At 47.4% G+C, this 15,788-nt stretch overlaps 1 protein-coding gene across 1 annotated transcript; it reads left to right on the plus strand.

Moving 5' to 3' along the window:
• Window positions 1-87: 87 nt before the first annotated feature.
• LOC108952826 (uncharacterized) lies at window positions 88-14,260 on the plus strand. The gene is made up of 3 exons (XM_065112278.1): window positions 88-5,967; window positions 8,118-11,807; window positions 13,958-14,260. The coding sequence occupies exon 1, from the start codon at window positions 795-797 to the stop codon at window positions 3,624-3,626; it is 2,832 nt and encodes a 943-aa protein (XP_064968350.1). The 5' UTR covers window positions 88-794; the 3' UTR covers window positions 3,627-5,967; window positions 8,118-11,807; window positions 13,958-14,260.
• The last annotated feature ends 1,528 nt before the right edge of the window (window positions 14,261-15,788 follow it).

Here is a 15,788-nt window from a genome sequence, read left to right on the forward strand (position 1 = left end):
CTTACAAAAGTTGAATTTTACATTGACAAAGGAAGGATCAGCAGCATGATCACGAAGAACAAAACACAAATTTGGTCAAGAATTTATGAGTGATGATAGGGGAATCACCACAAAAGTCAACAGGGATGTGGACCATGACGCCAGCCATCCCATGATGGGACAGCAGAAAAGACCCCCCTCAGGGAGTAATGGCGAACGCGACACGCCACAACGCCCTCCGCGCGCAGGCCGCACCCAGTCCGAGTGAGCGGGCATTAATGTCGACTCGACGCCTCCAACGTCACCCCCTCAGCCAGCGACTCCCTCATCCACACCCAGCGCGTTCACCCAAACGCAGAGGGCGACGATCGATGCCCCCCATGCCCTGCGACCGGATGATCCACACGCCACCCTAATGGCAACATCAAATCTAGTCAGAGGCACGACCCCGCTCTGACAAGCAGGAACATCAGGTAACATCAGACCAAAACTATAAAAGAGTCCAGGGCCCAAAAGGATGGGAGGAGGAAAAAACCCCCTTCTCGCCCACTAACAAGACCGTCGGAGGGGTCGGGCCCAGAGGACGGCCCGACCTTTGTGCAGGTACACGGCGACCACGTTACCAAGGGACTGCAACTGGCTACCTCGGAGGATCACCCGCGGATCGGCCGGCTGTGATCACTCACCCCGAAGACACCAGGAGGCTCTACCCGCGATCTTCGGCATCCGGACCCCTGAACTAAGCCGTAACGTCCCGAGGTCACGGCTTAAACAGGTGCAGACCGCATCAGATTGGCGCTAGAAGGAGGGCCCGAATGCCGAACGATCCTCACGCCGACCCCCTCGAACCCGTCGCCCACGGAGAGGGAGAAATGCCGACATCAACGCCAGATCGTTACTGGCGCCTGTTCAACGACTTAGGGATCCCACCCCCATTATCCACGGTCGACCCCCCAACCGTACTGCCCGAGGCGTTCCTCGCCCTAGTTAAGCAAGTGCAGGGAATGACAGAGATAATGCAGACCGTTGTCCCACTTATCCCCGAAATCAGGCGACTAACGGACGCCTCCGCCGACCCAGCTCATCTGAGGCGGGGCACGGGACTGGATGCAACCGGTGAGACCCGGGACAGGGCCATCCACCACGAAGGTTCGCCCACACGCGTCTCTCCTGCACCCTCCCGAGCCGCACGGCGTCGCCCCGAGCCTGACACCATATCGTCCGACTCGGCGGACAGCTTCCTTAAGGTACAATTCTCCCAGGTCAATCGCCGCCTGGACGAGTTCCGACGCGAGCTCCAAAGGACGCGGGATGAATCAAGCGAGGGCACCTCGGGGGGATCCCCTTTCGTTCAGGAAATACAAGAAAAACCCGTCCCCCTCAACTTTAGGGTGCCAGCCCTCGAAACGTACGACGGCGGCTCCGACCCAGCAGAGCATGTCGTCGCGTTCAGAACTCAGATGGCCCTTTACGGCACGTCCGACGCGCTAATGTGCCGTACGTTTCCGACCACCTTCAGAGGACCAGCACGCGCATGGTTCAGCCGGCTGCGACAATCCTCGATCGTATCTTTTGACCAGTTCGCCAAAGAGTTCGAACAAAACTTCCTTACCAACGCGCGGCCTCGTCCTTCCATAGCCGCTCTGCTGGCACTGTCGCAGCATGAAGAAGAAACGCTCGCGCAGTTCGTGACACGCTTTGCCGCGGAGATCCGCGGCTATTCGAACACTCACCCCTCTTTGATCATGCAGGCGTTTCTAACGGGGCTGAAACCTTCGAGGTTCTTCTGGTCACTAATCGAGAAGCCGCCCGCCACTGTCCCGGAGATGCTCCACCGAGCCAGCCAATACGTCGCCGGCGAAGCATTAGCGGCTGGAAGACGCCCGGTCGGGAAGAAATCCCGAACCGAACAACCCCGAACCACCACCTTGTCGGCCGACCCGCGACCCCATCGGAGGCTCGACCACCCCGAGCAGCGCCTCCTGAGGCCTCCGCCCCTCCCACTCAACACGCCTCGTACCGAGATCTTCCTCCAGATCAGGGAGAAAGGTCTTCTGCGGCCCCCTAATCCCATGAGAGCTACTTACAAAAATCGGTCGAAATACTGCAGGTTCCACCGAGACCATGGCCATGACACCGAGGACTGTCACGACCTCCAGAACCAAATCGAGGAGCTGATCAGAAGAGGGTACCTCGGCCGCTATCTCAAGGAACCCCGAGAAGCAACCCCGCGTCCCCGGATGCCCGTGGAAAGGCAGGTCGATGTCATCATCGGTGGACCAGCGGCAGGCGGCAGCAGCTCAAGCGCAAGGAAATCCTACGCCCGGAGCTCGGTCGAGAAGCGCCCCCGACCCGAACTAGAACCCGAAATCTCTTTTGGGGCCGAGGAGGGGGAAGGGTCCCATCATGACGACGCTCTGGTAATTTCTATCCAGATCGCCAACGCTCGGGTGAAGCGGGTGATGGTCGACACTGGAAGCTCCGCCGACATCTTGTACCTCGACGCCTTCAAAAGGCTCGGCCTACTCACTGAAGACCTCATCCCCATGAGCTCGGCGCTCACGGGATTCACCGGAGACTCAATCTCCCCGCTCGGCACCACCACACTCCCTGTCTCCATTGGGGAGGAGCCAAGAACCAAGACAATAATGACTACGTTCATGGTGGCCAACCTGCCCTCAGCCTACAACGTCATCCTCGGGCGCCCGACGCTCAACAAGCTAAAAGCAGTAGTCTCAACCTACCACCGAGCCGTCAAGTTTCCCACCTCGGCAGGAGTTGGAGAATCGCGAAGCGACCCAGGCGAGTCAAGAAGGTGCTACCTCACCGCGGTCTCACTCCCGAAAAGGGCGTGCCCCCATATCCCAGACCCACGAGAAGAGGCCCCCATGTCAACACACCTTGAACCGCCTGAACGGCTTACCGAGGTACCGATAAAGGGAGATCGGCCCGGTCAGACCGTGAAAATCAGCACAGCTCAGCCCGAAGAAAACCAGCTCCAGCTCATCGAGTTCCTAAAAGCAAACGCCGATGTATTCGCGTGGTCGCCCAAGGAAATGCCAGGGATCGATCGGACGGTAGCCGAACACCAGCTTAACATCAATCCCGAAGCCAGGCCAGTAAAGCAAAGACCACGCAGGTTCGCCCTCGACCGGCAGAAGGCGATCAGCGAAGAGGTCGACCGGTTGACAGAGGCCGGATTCATTTCCGAAGTAAAGTACCCCCAGTGGCTGTCAAATGTAGTCCTCGTTAAAAAACCTAATGGAAGCTGGCGGATGTGCGTTGACTACACCAATCTCAACCGGGCGTGCCCCAAGGACTACTACCCACTCCCGAGAATAGATCAGCTAGTCGACGCCACCTCGGGCTACGAACTCCTTACCTTCTTGGACGCATACTCGGGCTACAACCAAATCCGCATGGCGCCAGCGGACCAAGAGAATACCGCCTTCATCACCGACAGAGGAATATATTGCTACAAGGTGATGCCGTTCGGCTTAAAGAACGCTGGGGCAACCTACCAGAGGACCGTCGACAAGCTGTTCAGACGCCAGATTGGCAGGAACATGGAAATATATGTGGACGACATGATCGTGAAAAGCAAAACTGCGGAGGCGCACCTGGCCGACTTGTCGGAAACTTTTTAGACCCTCAGGCGATTCCATATGCGTTTGAACCCCGCAAAGTGCGTCTTCGGGGTTAGCTCGGGAAAATTCCTCGGCTTCATCATCCACCAGAGGGGAATAGACGCCAACCCGGAAAAGGTACGGGCCATAACCCAGATGCACTCACCCCGCTCCGTCAAAGAAGTACAGTCTCTCACGGGGAAACTGGCGGCGCTCAGTAGATTCATACCAAGGTCGGGCGACCGATGCCTGCCTTTCTTCCAGGCTCTGCAACAAGTCAACAACTTCACCTAGACACCCGAGTGTGAGGAAGCTTTTGAAGACCTGAAGGCGCACCTTACCCGCCTACCCCGACTCGCTTCCCCTAAGCCAGGAGAAACCCTAGGCCTTTACTTGGCGGCGTCGGCACGGGCAGTTAGCTCGGTGCTGGTCCGAGAAGCACCGCCAAACCAGCAGCCCATCTATTACGTAAGCCACGTCCTTGCCGGGGCCGAGGCGCGGTACCCCCCCATCGAAAGGCTGGCTCTGGCGTTGGTGACGACAGCGCGAAAGCTACGCCCATACTTCCAGTCCCACATAATCAAAGTCATCACCGACCAACCGCTGCAGAAAATCCTATCCAAGTTCGACGTGTCAGGACGAATGTTACGGTGGTCGGTCGAGCTCAACGAGTTCGACATCCAATACTTGCCTCGGAACGCCATAAAAGCCCAGGTATTGGCCGATTTCATCTCTGAACTAACGCTCGAGGATTGTACAGAGGGACGGAAGGACCCCGGGTGGACCCTGCATGTCGACAGCTGTAATATCCCTCGTTTTTAAAAATTATTAATAAAGATTTATATGTAAATTGGAGGACCTATATGTAAATATAGAAATTACAAGGACTAAACTGCTAAGTTGCAAAAAAAAAAAAAAAAAGGGAAAACCGAAAATTCGGTATTATCCCACCGCCTCCCACGCACTCTGTTTCTTCCAGAAACAGAGAGAGCGGTGGGGCATGAGGATTGAAGAAAAGAAGAAGAAGAGGGAAAAGAAGAGAGGAGGAAGAAGAGAGGAAGAAGAGGGAGAAGAGAAGAGGAAGAAGAAGAAGAGGAGGTGGCTGCAGCGAGGGCTGCAGCGAGGAGCTGTGGGGCGTGGGGAGAAGAAGAGAGGAAGAAGAGGGAGAAGAGAAGAAGAAGAAGAAGAAGAAGAAGAAGAAGAAGAGAGGAGGATAGCTGCGGCAAGGCTGCAGCGAGGAGGTGTGTGGCTTTGGGGAGGAAAAGGGAAGAGGGGAAGAGGAGAAGAAGAAGAAGAGGAAGAGAAAGAGGTGTGATACCTCTGTTTCCTGCAGAGGAAACAGAGGAGAGGGTGTGTGTGACGCCGGGGAAGAAGGGGCTGCAGCTGCGGCGATGGCAGCTGCAGCTGGAAGAGAAGAAGAAGAGGAAGATGAGCAGGGGAGGAGGGAGAGGTTGCGGCCGTGGCTGCGGCCGCGACTGCAGCAGTTGCAGCGGGGAGAGAAGAAGAAGAAAGGAAGGAGAAGGAAGAGGAGAAGGGGCTGCGGCTGCGGCGATGGCAGCTGCAGCTGTGGCAGGGAAAGAGAAAAAGGAAAGGAAGAAGAAGAGAAAGGGAAGGAGAGGAAGAAGAGAGGAAGAGGAGAAGGGGCTGCGGCTGCGGCGATGGCAACTGCAGCTGTGGCAGGGAAAGAGAAAAAGGAAAGGAAGAAGAAGAGAAAGGGAAGGAGAGGAAGAAGAGAGGAAGAGGAGAAGGGGCTGCGGCTGCGGTGATGGCAGCTGCAGCTGTGGCTGGGAAAGAAGAGAAGGAAAGGAAGAAGAAGAGAAAGGGAAGGAGAGGAAGAAGAGAGGAAGAGGAGAAGGGGTGGCAGCTGCGGCAGTGGCAGCTGCAGTTGGAAGAGAAGTAGGAGAGGAAATAGAGTAGCAGAGGAAGAAGAGGCTGCGGTTGTGGTGGCTGCGGCCATGGCTGCGACTGCGACTGCGACTGCGGCAGTTGCAGCCGGGAAAGAAAGGAAAGGAAAGGGGAAAAAAAGGGGACTGCGGACGGGATTGCGGCCGCAGCGGCAGCGACTGCGTATGCAGCAGTTATGTCTGTGAGAGAAGGGAGGAAGGAAGGTAGTGCGGTGTAAGGGGCTGCGATTGTAGCAGCGGCAACGGCGGCGGCTGTGGCAGCTGCGTTTGGGAAAGAAAAAGAAGGAATGAGAGTAAGAGAGAGCAGGTGACTGTGCCTCGATGTTCGACACGTGATGTAGTTGCGAAGAAAGGAAGAAAACGGGAGCACAAAACGAAACAGAGAGAGGACACGGAGAAAAAGTAGAAGGATTTGAGCTGGCACCTTCTTTGGATCTTCGGATCGAAATCATTGAAAGGCAAGTTTCCCGCTTGTTTCAATCCTTTATATTGCAAGTTCCCTGATCGTTTCTCCTATAATTGCTATGATATTTCTTATTGCAAGTTTCCCACTTATTTCGATCCTTTCTATTGCAAGTATCCTGATCTTCCCCACTGTCATTTTTATCTCTACATTTGCTTTGATTATGAGGAACTTTGAATTGTACTAGCCTTGCATTTGTTATATCTCCTGTTTACATGTAACGATTCGAATCTGTGCAACTTTTGAGATTCTGATCTTTTGATACCGAACTGCCTATAAGACTTTGTGGTAACTCTGATTTGTTCAAAACTGATTTCATTGGAAACTAGACTCGTAGACCTTTCTTTGATATATGGATTGAAAGATCTGAAATCCAAACACCTGCCCAGTTATCTGTTGAATCTGACATTATGAATTCTGCCAACAGAGATTTTGTTCTATGACTCTTGCTTACCAAATTATTTGTAACTCTCTCTGTTGGACAGTTCAATTCATATGAAGCCTGTCTTATCTGAAAGTATTATCCAATGATTATTTCTGAGTAAATTGGAGCACGATTGATAGTTTGAATCATTTGTTCAATGTGCCTTTTGTATTCTGCCAGAAATCGAGCTTTGGTCGATTTCTCATATTCTGGTTTCATTCCTTTGGAAATTGATATCCTTTAGCCTTCTTATTCAATTGAGCTTTATATTACTGCTTTGAGTTCTTGTATACTCTTGTCCTTAAAATTATTGCATTCTTGAAAACTGTTGTGTAACGTTTATGCTATATCGTATTGACTCATATAGGCACATGTATATCCTATTGTTCCGCATTTGCTTTCGATATGTGCCTATTCCAGTTTCATTCCTTTGGACATTGAATTCATCAAATCTTCTTATTGAATTGAGTTATTTGTGATTGCTTGGATTCCATATGTGCCCTTGCTTTCAATTCCCTTCAAATCTTAATATACTTGTGAAAGATTATTGCTTACTTCGGATTGACTCGTAAAGGCACATGTACGTTTGTTGTTCCGCGTGTGCTTCCGATATATGCTACTTATTGTTGAAACTGCCCTTTTGTACTCTGGTGTGTGGGATTGTCTGGACCTTTGCCAGAAATGGTAAAGGGTATGCGCTGATTTGCCCGCTATGTGGGGTCCCGCTATGTGGGATATTCTGGTATGCGCTTATTTGCCCGCTATGTGGGGTCCCGCTATGTGGGATATTGCTTAGAGCCTGCGATGCTCTGCCGGCCCCCTTTGACTTCACCTAGACGTGGGTGGATGGAGCTCCCAGACGTGGGAGACTTTTGTCAGGTGGTCATTCAGAAATGGATGAATCACATTCTGACTGAGATCCCACTACACCTTCTGTATGTTTGATATGATATCCAGAGCTTTGGTTATGTGTTTCTGTACATGCTTTGGATAAGATTGATATGTTTGCAACGTCAAAGACGACGTTTGAGCTTCTGTACGATATTTGTTTTCGATATGCTCTGAAATGCTTCATTCACTGATGATATGCTTCGAAATGTTCCATATGTCGTTGATATGCTCCGGAACATTTCATATGTCATTGATATGCTCCAATTACTCTGTGCTCCATTTGCTATGAACTGATATGTTCTGAAATGTCCTATCTGCCATTGATATGTTCCAATTACTCTGTGCTCCATTTGCTATGAACTGATATGTTCTGAAATGTCCTATCTGCCATTGATAGGTTCCAATTACTCTGTGCTCCATTTGCTATGAACTGATATGTTCTGAAATGTCCTATCTGCCATTGATATGTTTCAATTACTCTGTGCTCCATTTGCTATGAACTGATATGTTCTGAAATGTCCTATCTGCCATTGATATGTTCCAATTACTCTGTGCTCCATTTGTTATGAACAGATATGTTCTGAAATGTCCTATCTGCCATTGATATGTTCCAATTACTCTATGCCCCATTCGTTATGGATCAAATATGTTTTTGAATGACATGATACGTATGATTTGGTATCTATTGAGATGGTATCCTTGAGAATTCTTGTATTCTGCCTTGCATTATGATACCTTACTCGTTTGAAACCGTTCCTTTTGTTCTGAATATGCTTTGTCACTTGCTGAGCCGTTTTTTGGCTCACTCCGTTGTTATATAAATCTTTCAGGTCAGCTTGTCACTCTTCGAGATGTTTGATTTGGGCTGAGGCAGTGGATAGCTATTCAGAATAATGGGCAAGTCTGGTTGGTTATTACGATATTGTTGTATAAGTATGTCTTGTATGTAATGAAATGTTGTCGATGAACCGAAATGGATATACTGTGTCAAAGTGTTAGGAGATCTCTCTTATTTGGAATTTCAGAATGTTAAGTCTAATTTATGGTGATATGAACTTGTGGTGAATAGTTGGAGTTCTGATTGTATAATTTATTTAGCTTGTGGATTTATAAATGTTGTTCATGTTTGTCAAGTTGGCTTGGGTTGCCATAAATGTGAATTATCGAGTGATGTGATATATGATTATAAACTGCACAGGTTTTATGGATGTGAATATGAATAGAATGTTTTCAGTGTCCTCAAACGTTAGTTTGGATCCTGGATTGGTCTGTGACGAAAGTTTTAAAAATCATGGATATTTTGAGGGGCGTGACAGAGGTGGTATCATAGCATTGTTTGAGGATTACTGAAATATTTGATATGTTGACGTGCAAAATATATTGAGGTCTAATGAAACTATAGTGATTGGTGGAAATTTTCTTTGATGTATTTTAGGAATTTAGGATGACGATGACATTTAGTCCTCCTACTTCATCTGATTTTGATTAATTAAGTGGGATGAAAGGGGTAATCGGGGATATTGAATCAGAGTGGCGCAGCGGAAGCGTGGTGGACCTAATTTCATTGGTGGTAGAAAAATGAATGATGCAAACAGAGAAGATATTTGATGTACAAAATTGTTTTGATGATCAAAAGATTTCTTTTGTCACCTTATATTGGAAGTAGAGGCTGATTATTATTGGCAACAATGAAAAGAATTTTTGGAGATCAGTGACAAGAATGATAAGGACAAGTTTACCAATAAGAATATGATTGGAAATGAATCAGAAAGTAATGACAAGAGGGTCAAGACATTTGGATTTGAAAAGGAAAGTCACCACCAAAGACTTAATCATGTGTGAAGTACAAGTTAAATTATGAAACAAGTTTGTGTTTTCGGGTGATTGGAGTCTATTTTGCTTGTAGAAAGTTGGATCATAAAATAAAAGTTTGCCCTTTGAACAAGAAGAAAGAGTCACTGCCACCTAAATCATCAGCCCATGTAAGAGTGTATGCTATCACTAAATATGATTCTGAAACTTCTGAATTAGTGGTCAAAGGTATTATGCATGTTTATGAAAGAATGCAAATATTTGTTTAACCATGGGTCCCATCTATGATTTGATTCGGAATATTCTGCCTATCACTTGGGTATTCAACCTAGACCACTACATTATGTGCTATATGTAAATACGATCATTAGAGATTCTTTGATAACGAACTTGAATCTGGTCCTCTTGTCTGATTTTTGTTGGAGAACTTGAACTTTTGCTGATTTAGTTCTCCTAGAGATTTGGAGTTATGATATTATACTTGGTATGGATTGGCCATCTTCTTATCATACCAGTATGGATTGATATATAACAAATGATCACTTTTTGTATATTTGATCAGTCGATCTTTTACTTTGAGAGTATGGGACATGATTTATCTCCTTGCCTAATGTATCCAGGATGACTTGCTTGGATTACCTCCAAATGTGACTTTGCTTTTGATTTGGTCCTTGGGATAATCCCAATATCTAAGCCTCTCTACAGAAAGATATCATTTGAGTAAGTGGAATTGGAAAAGCAACTACAAGGATTGTTAAATGAGGATTTTATTTGGCTTAATATTTCATCATGGGGTGCTCCGGTGTTAGTTAAAAGAAATGTATGGAACATTGAGGCTTTGTAATGATTATAGACAGTTGAATTAGGTGACCATCAAAAACGAGTATTTTCTGAAGTAACGACTTGCTCGATTAATTACAGGGTACGCAAGTATTTTTAGAAATTGATTGAAGGTCGGGTTACCGTCTATTGAGGATCAAGGAGGAGAATATTTCGGTCACTCGTGGATAATTATGTAATTGTATTGTATTGATGAAACTATTTAAGAGTAGGAGGAGGAAATAAAGATATCATAATCCTCATCTTTTCATCGATTGAGCTATGATCAATTTAGAGGACTAAATTTTCTTTTAAGGGGGGGAGAGTGTAATATCCCTCGTTTTTAAAAATTATTAATAAAGATTTATATGTAAATTGGAGGACCTATATGTAAATATAGAAATTACAAGGACTAAACTGCTAAGTTGCAAAAAAAAAAAAAAAAAGGGAAAACCGAAAATTCGGTATTATCCCACCGCCTCCCACGCACTCTGTTTCTTCCAGAAACAGAGAGAGCGGTGGGGCATGAGGATTGAAGAAAAGAAGAAGAAGAGGGAAAAGAAGAGAGGAGGAAGAAGAGAGGAAGAAGAGGGAGAAGAGAAGAGGAAGAAGAAGAAGAGGAGGTGGCTGCAGCGAGGGCTGCAGCGAGGAGCTGTGGGGCGTGGGGAGAAGAAGAGAGGAAGAAGAGGGAGAAGAGAAGAAGAAGAAGAAGAAGAAGAAGAAGAAGAAGAAGAAGAGAGGAGGATAGCTGCGGCAAGGCTGCAGCGAGGAGGTGTGTGGCTTTGGGGAGGAAAAGGGAAGAGGGGAAGAGGAGAAGAAGAAGAAGAGGAAGAGAAAGAGGTGTGATACCTCTGTTTCCTGCAGAGGAAACAGAGGAGAGGGTGTGTGTGACGCCGGGGAAGAAGGGGCTGCAGCTGCGGCGATGGCAGCTGCAGCTGGAAGAGAAGAAGAAGAGGAAGATGAGCAGGGGAGGAGGGAGAGGTTGCGGCCGTGGCTGCGGCCGCGACTGCAGCAGTTGCAGCGGGGAGAGAAGAAGAAGAAAGGAAGGAGAAGGAAGAGGAGAAGGGGCTGCGGCTGCGGCGATGGCAGCTGCAGCTGTGGCAGGGAAAGAGAAAAAGGAAAGGAAGAAGAAGAGAAAGGGAAGGAGAGGAAGAAGAGAGGAAGAGGAGAAGGGGCTGCGGCTGCGGCGATGGCAACTGCAGCTGTGGCAGGGAAAGAGAAAAAGGAAAGGAAGAAGAAGAGAAAGGGAAGGAGAGGAAGAAGAGAGGAAGAGGAGAAGGGGCTGCGGCTGCGGTGATGGCAGCTGCAGCTGTGGCTGGGAAAGAAGAGAAGGAAAGGAAGAAGAAGAGAAAGGGAAGGAGAGGAAGAAGAGAGGAAGAGGAGAAGGGGTGGCAGCTGCGGCAGTGGCAGCTGCAGTTGGAAGAGAAGTAGGAGAGGAAATAGAGTAGCAGAGGAAGAAGAGGCTGCGGTTGTGGTGGCTGCGGCCATGGCTGCGACTGCGACTGCGGCGGTTGCAGCCGGGAAAGAAAGGAAAGGAAAGGGGGGAAAAAAAGGGGACTGCGGACGGGATTGCGGCCGCAGCGGCAGCGACTGTGTATGCAGCAGTTATGTCTGTGAGAGAAGGGAGGAAGGAAGGTAGTGCGGTGTAAGGGGCTGCGATTGTAGCAGCGGCAACGGCGGCGGCTGTGGCAGCTGCGTTTGGGAAAGAAAAAGAAGGAATGAGAGTAAGAGAGAGCAGGTGACTGTGCCTCGATGTTCGACACGTGATGTAGTTGCGAAGAAAGGAAGAAAACGGGAGCACAAAACGAAACAGAGAGAGGACACGGAGAAAAAGTAGAAAGATTTGAGCTGGCACCTTCTTTGGATCTTCGGATCGAAATCATTGAAAGGCAAGTTTCCCGCTTGTTTCAATCCTTTATATTGCAAGTTCCCTGATCGTTTCTCCTATAATTGCTATGATATTTCTTATTGCAAGTTTCCCACTTATTTCGATCCTTTCTATTGCAAGTATCCTGATCTTCCCCACTGTCATTTTTATCTCTACATTTGCTTTGATTATGAGGAACTTTGAATTGTACTAGCCTTGCATTTGTTATATCTCCTGTTTACATGTAACGATTCGAATCTGTGCAACTTTTGAGATTCTGATCTTTTGATACCGAACTGCCTATAAGACTTTGTGGTAACTCTGATTTGTTCAAAACTGATTTCATTGGAAACTAGACTCGTAGACCTTTCTTTGATATATGGATTGAAAGATCTGAAATCCAAACACCTGCCCAGTTATCTGTTGAATCTGACATTATGAATTCTGCCAACAGAGATTTTGTTCTATGACTCTTGCTTACCAAATTATTTGTAACTCTCTCTGTTGGACAGTTCAATTCATATGAAGCCTGTCTTATCTGAAAGTATTATCCAATGATTATTTCTGAGTAAATTGGAGCACGATTGATAGTTTGAATCATTTGTTCAATGTGCCTTTTGTATTCTGCCAGAAATCGAGCTTTGGTCGATTTCTCATATTCTGGTTTCATTCCTTTGGAAATTGATATCCTTTAGCCTTCTTATTCAATTGAGCTTTATATTACTGCTTTGAGTTCTTGTATACTCTTGTCCTTAAAATTATTGCATTCTTGAAAACTGTTGTGTAACGTTTATGCTATATCGTATTGACTCATATAGGCACATGTATATCCTATTGTTCCGCATTTGCTTTCGATATGTGCCTATTCCAGTTTCATTCCTTTGGACATTGAATTCATCAAATCTTCTTATTGAATTGAGTTATTTGTGATTGCTTGGATTCCATATGTGCCCTTGCTTTCAATTCCCTTCAAATCTTAATATACTTGTGAAAGATTATTGCTTACTTCGGATTGACTCGTAAAGGCACATGTACGTTTGTTGTTCCGCGTGTGCTTCCGATATATGCTACTTATTGTTGAAACTGCCCTTTTGTACTCTGGTGTGTGGGATTGTCTGGACCTTTGCCAGAAATGGTAAAGGGTATGCGCTGATTTGCCCGCTATGTGGGGTCCCGCTATGTGGGATATTCTGGTATGCGCTTATTTGCCCGCTATGTGGGGTCCCGCTATGTGGGATATTGCTTAGAGCCTGCGATGCTCTGCCGGCCCCCTTTGACTTCACCTAGACGTGGGTGGATGGAGCTCCCAGACGTGGGAGACTTTTGTCAGGTGGTCATTCAGAAATGGATGAATCACATTCTGACTGAGATCCCACTACACCTTCTGTATGTTTGATATGATATCCAGAGCTTTGGTTATGTGTTTCTGTACATGCTTTGGATAAGATTGATATGTTTGCAACGTCAAAGACGACGTTTGAGCTTCTGTACGATATTTGTTTTCGATATGCTCTGAAATGCTTCATTCACTGATGATATGCTTCGAAATGTTCCATATGCCGTTGATATGCTCCGGAACATTTCATATGCCATTGATATGCTCCAATTACTCTGTGCTCCATTTGCTATGAACTGATATGTTCTGAAATGTCCTATCTGCCATTGATATGTTTCAATTACTCTGTGCTCCATTTGCTATGAACTGATATGTTCTGAAATGTCCTATCTGCCATTGATAGGTTCCAATTACTCTGTGCTCCATTTGCTATGAACTGATATGTTCTGAAATGTCCTATCTGCCATTGATATGTTTCAATTACTCTGTGATCCATTTGCTATGAACTGATATGTTCTGAAATGTCCTATCTGTCATTGATATGTTCCAATTACTCTGTGCTCCATTTGTTATGAACAGATATGTTCTGAAATGTCCTATCTGCCATTGATATGTTCCAATTACTATATGCCCCATTCGTTATGGATCAAATATGTTTTTGAATGACATGATACGTATGATTTGGTATCTATTGAGATGGTATCCTTGAGAATTCTTGTATTCTGCCTTGCATTATGATACCTTACTCGTTTGAAACCGTTCCTTTTGTTCTGAATATGCTTTGTCACTTGCTGAGCCGTTTTTTGGCTCACTCCGTTGTTATATAAATCTTTCAGGTAAGCTTGTCACTCTTCGAGATGTTTGATTTGGGCTGAGGCAGTGGATAGCTATTCAGAATAATGGGCAAGTCTGGTTGGTTATTACGATATTGTTGTATAAGTATGTCTTGTATGTAATGAAATGTTGTCGATGAACCGAAATGGATATACTGTGTCAAAGTGTTAGGAGATCTCTCTTATTTGGAATTTCATAATGTTAAGTCTAATTTATGGTGATATGAACTTGTGGTGAATAGTTGGAGTTCTGATTGTATAATTTATTTAGCTTGTGGATTTATAAATGTTGTTCATGTTTGTCAAGTTGGCTTGGGTTGCCATAAATGTGAATTATCGAGTGATGTGATATATGATTATAAACTGCACAGGTTTTATGGATGTGAATATGAATAGAATGTTTTCAGTGTCCTCAAACGTTAGTTTGGATCCTGGATTGGTCTGTGACGAAAGTTTTAAAAATCATGGATATTTTGAGGGGCGTGACAACAGCTCCGCCGTCACCGGTGCGGCCGGAGTCGGCCTCATCCTAAAAAGCCCTACTGGGGAGACCTACGAAAGGTCCATCCGACTGAAATTCCAAGCCACCAACAACGAAGCCGAGTACGAGGCGCTAATACATGGCTTGCGCCTCGCCTTGGAGATGCAGGTAGGCAACCTCGAGGTATTCAACGATTCTCAGCTGGTAACGGGACACGTAAATGGGAGCTACGAGGCCCGGGACCCCACAATGGCATCATACCTGGCGGAAACACAGCGGCTCGCCCGCCTCTTCAGTCGGTTCTCAATCACACAAGTGCCCCGGGCCCAAAACGCATCCGCCGACGCTCTGGCAAAAGCAGCCTCCGCACGGGGTTTAGAAAAAGCCTCCGTGACCGAGCCCATAACGGCGCCAACCATACCATCCTGCGGCGTCGTCGAGACCCGAACCCCGCCGAACTGGATGGAGGAGATACTCCGCTTCAAGACAGACGGGACGGAACCCGACGACCCAGTCATTCCGAGTCGTTTCAGTTCAGGTTCCGACCTGCGACTCGACGACCCAGTCATCTCGAGTCGTTTCAGTTCAGGTTCCGACCTGCGGCTCGACGATCCAGTCATTCCGAGTCGTTTCAGTTCAGGTTCCGACCTACGACTCGACGATCCAGTCATTCCGAGTCGTTTCAGTTCAGGTTCCGACCTGCGGCTCAACGACCCAGTCATCTCGAGTCGTTTCAGTTCAGGTTCCGACCTGCGGCTCAACGATCCAGTCATTCCGAGTCGTTTCAGTTCAGGTTCCGACCTGCGACTCGATGATCCAGTCATTCCGAGTCGTTTCAGTTCAGGTTCCGACCTGCGGCTCAACGATCCAGTCATTCCGAGTCGTTTCAGTTCAGGTTCCGACCTGCGACTCGACGACCCAGTCATTCCGAGTCGTTTCAGTTCAGGTTCCGACCTGCGACTCGACGATCCAGTCATTCCGAGTCGTTTCAGTTCAGGTTCCGACCTGCGGCTCAACGACCCAGTCATCTCAAGTCGTTTCAGTTCAGGTTCCGACCTGCGGCTCAACGATCCAGTCATTCCGAGTCGTTTCAGTTCAGGTTCCGACCTGCGACTCGACGATCCAGTCATTCCGAGTCGTTTCAGTTCAGGTTCCGACCTGCGGCTCAACGATCCAGTCATTCCGAGTCGTTTCAGTTCAAGTTCCGACCTGCGACTCGACGACCCAGTCATTCCGAGTCGTTTCAGTTCAGGTTCCGACCTGCGACTCGACGATCCAGTCATTTCAAGTCATTCCAATTCGATTCCGACCTACGATTTGACGACCCCGTCGTCCCGAATCGTCCCAGCACCG

Source organism: Musa acuminata, chromosome BXJ2-6 (genome assembly GCF_036884655.1).
Source record: "Musa acuminata AAA Group cultivar baxijiao chromosome BXJ2-6, Cavendish_Baxijiao_AAA, whole genome shotgun sequence".
Classification (NCBI taxonomy): domain Eukaryota; kingdom Viridiplantae; phylum Streptophyta; class Magnoliopsida; order Zingiberales; family Musaceae; genus Musa; species Musa acuminata.

Excerpts from the sequence above, each read along its gene's own strand:
- LOC108952826 (XM_065112278.1), top strand. The coding sequence starts at position 795 with ATGCCGAACGATCCTCACGCCGACCCCCTCGAACCCGTCGCCCACGGA.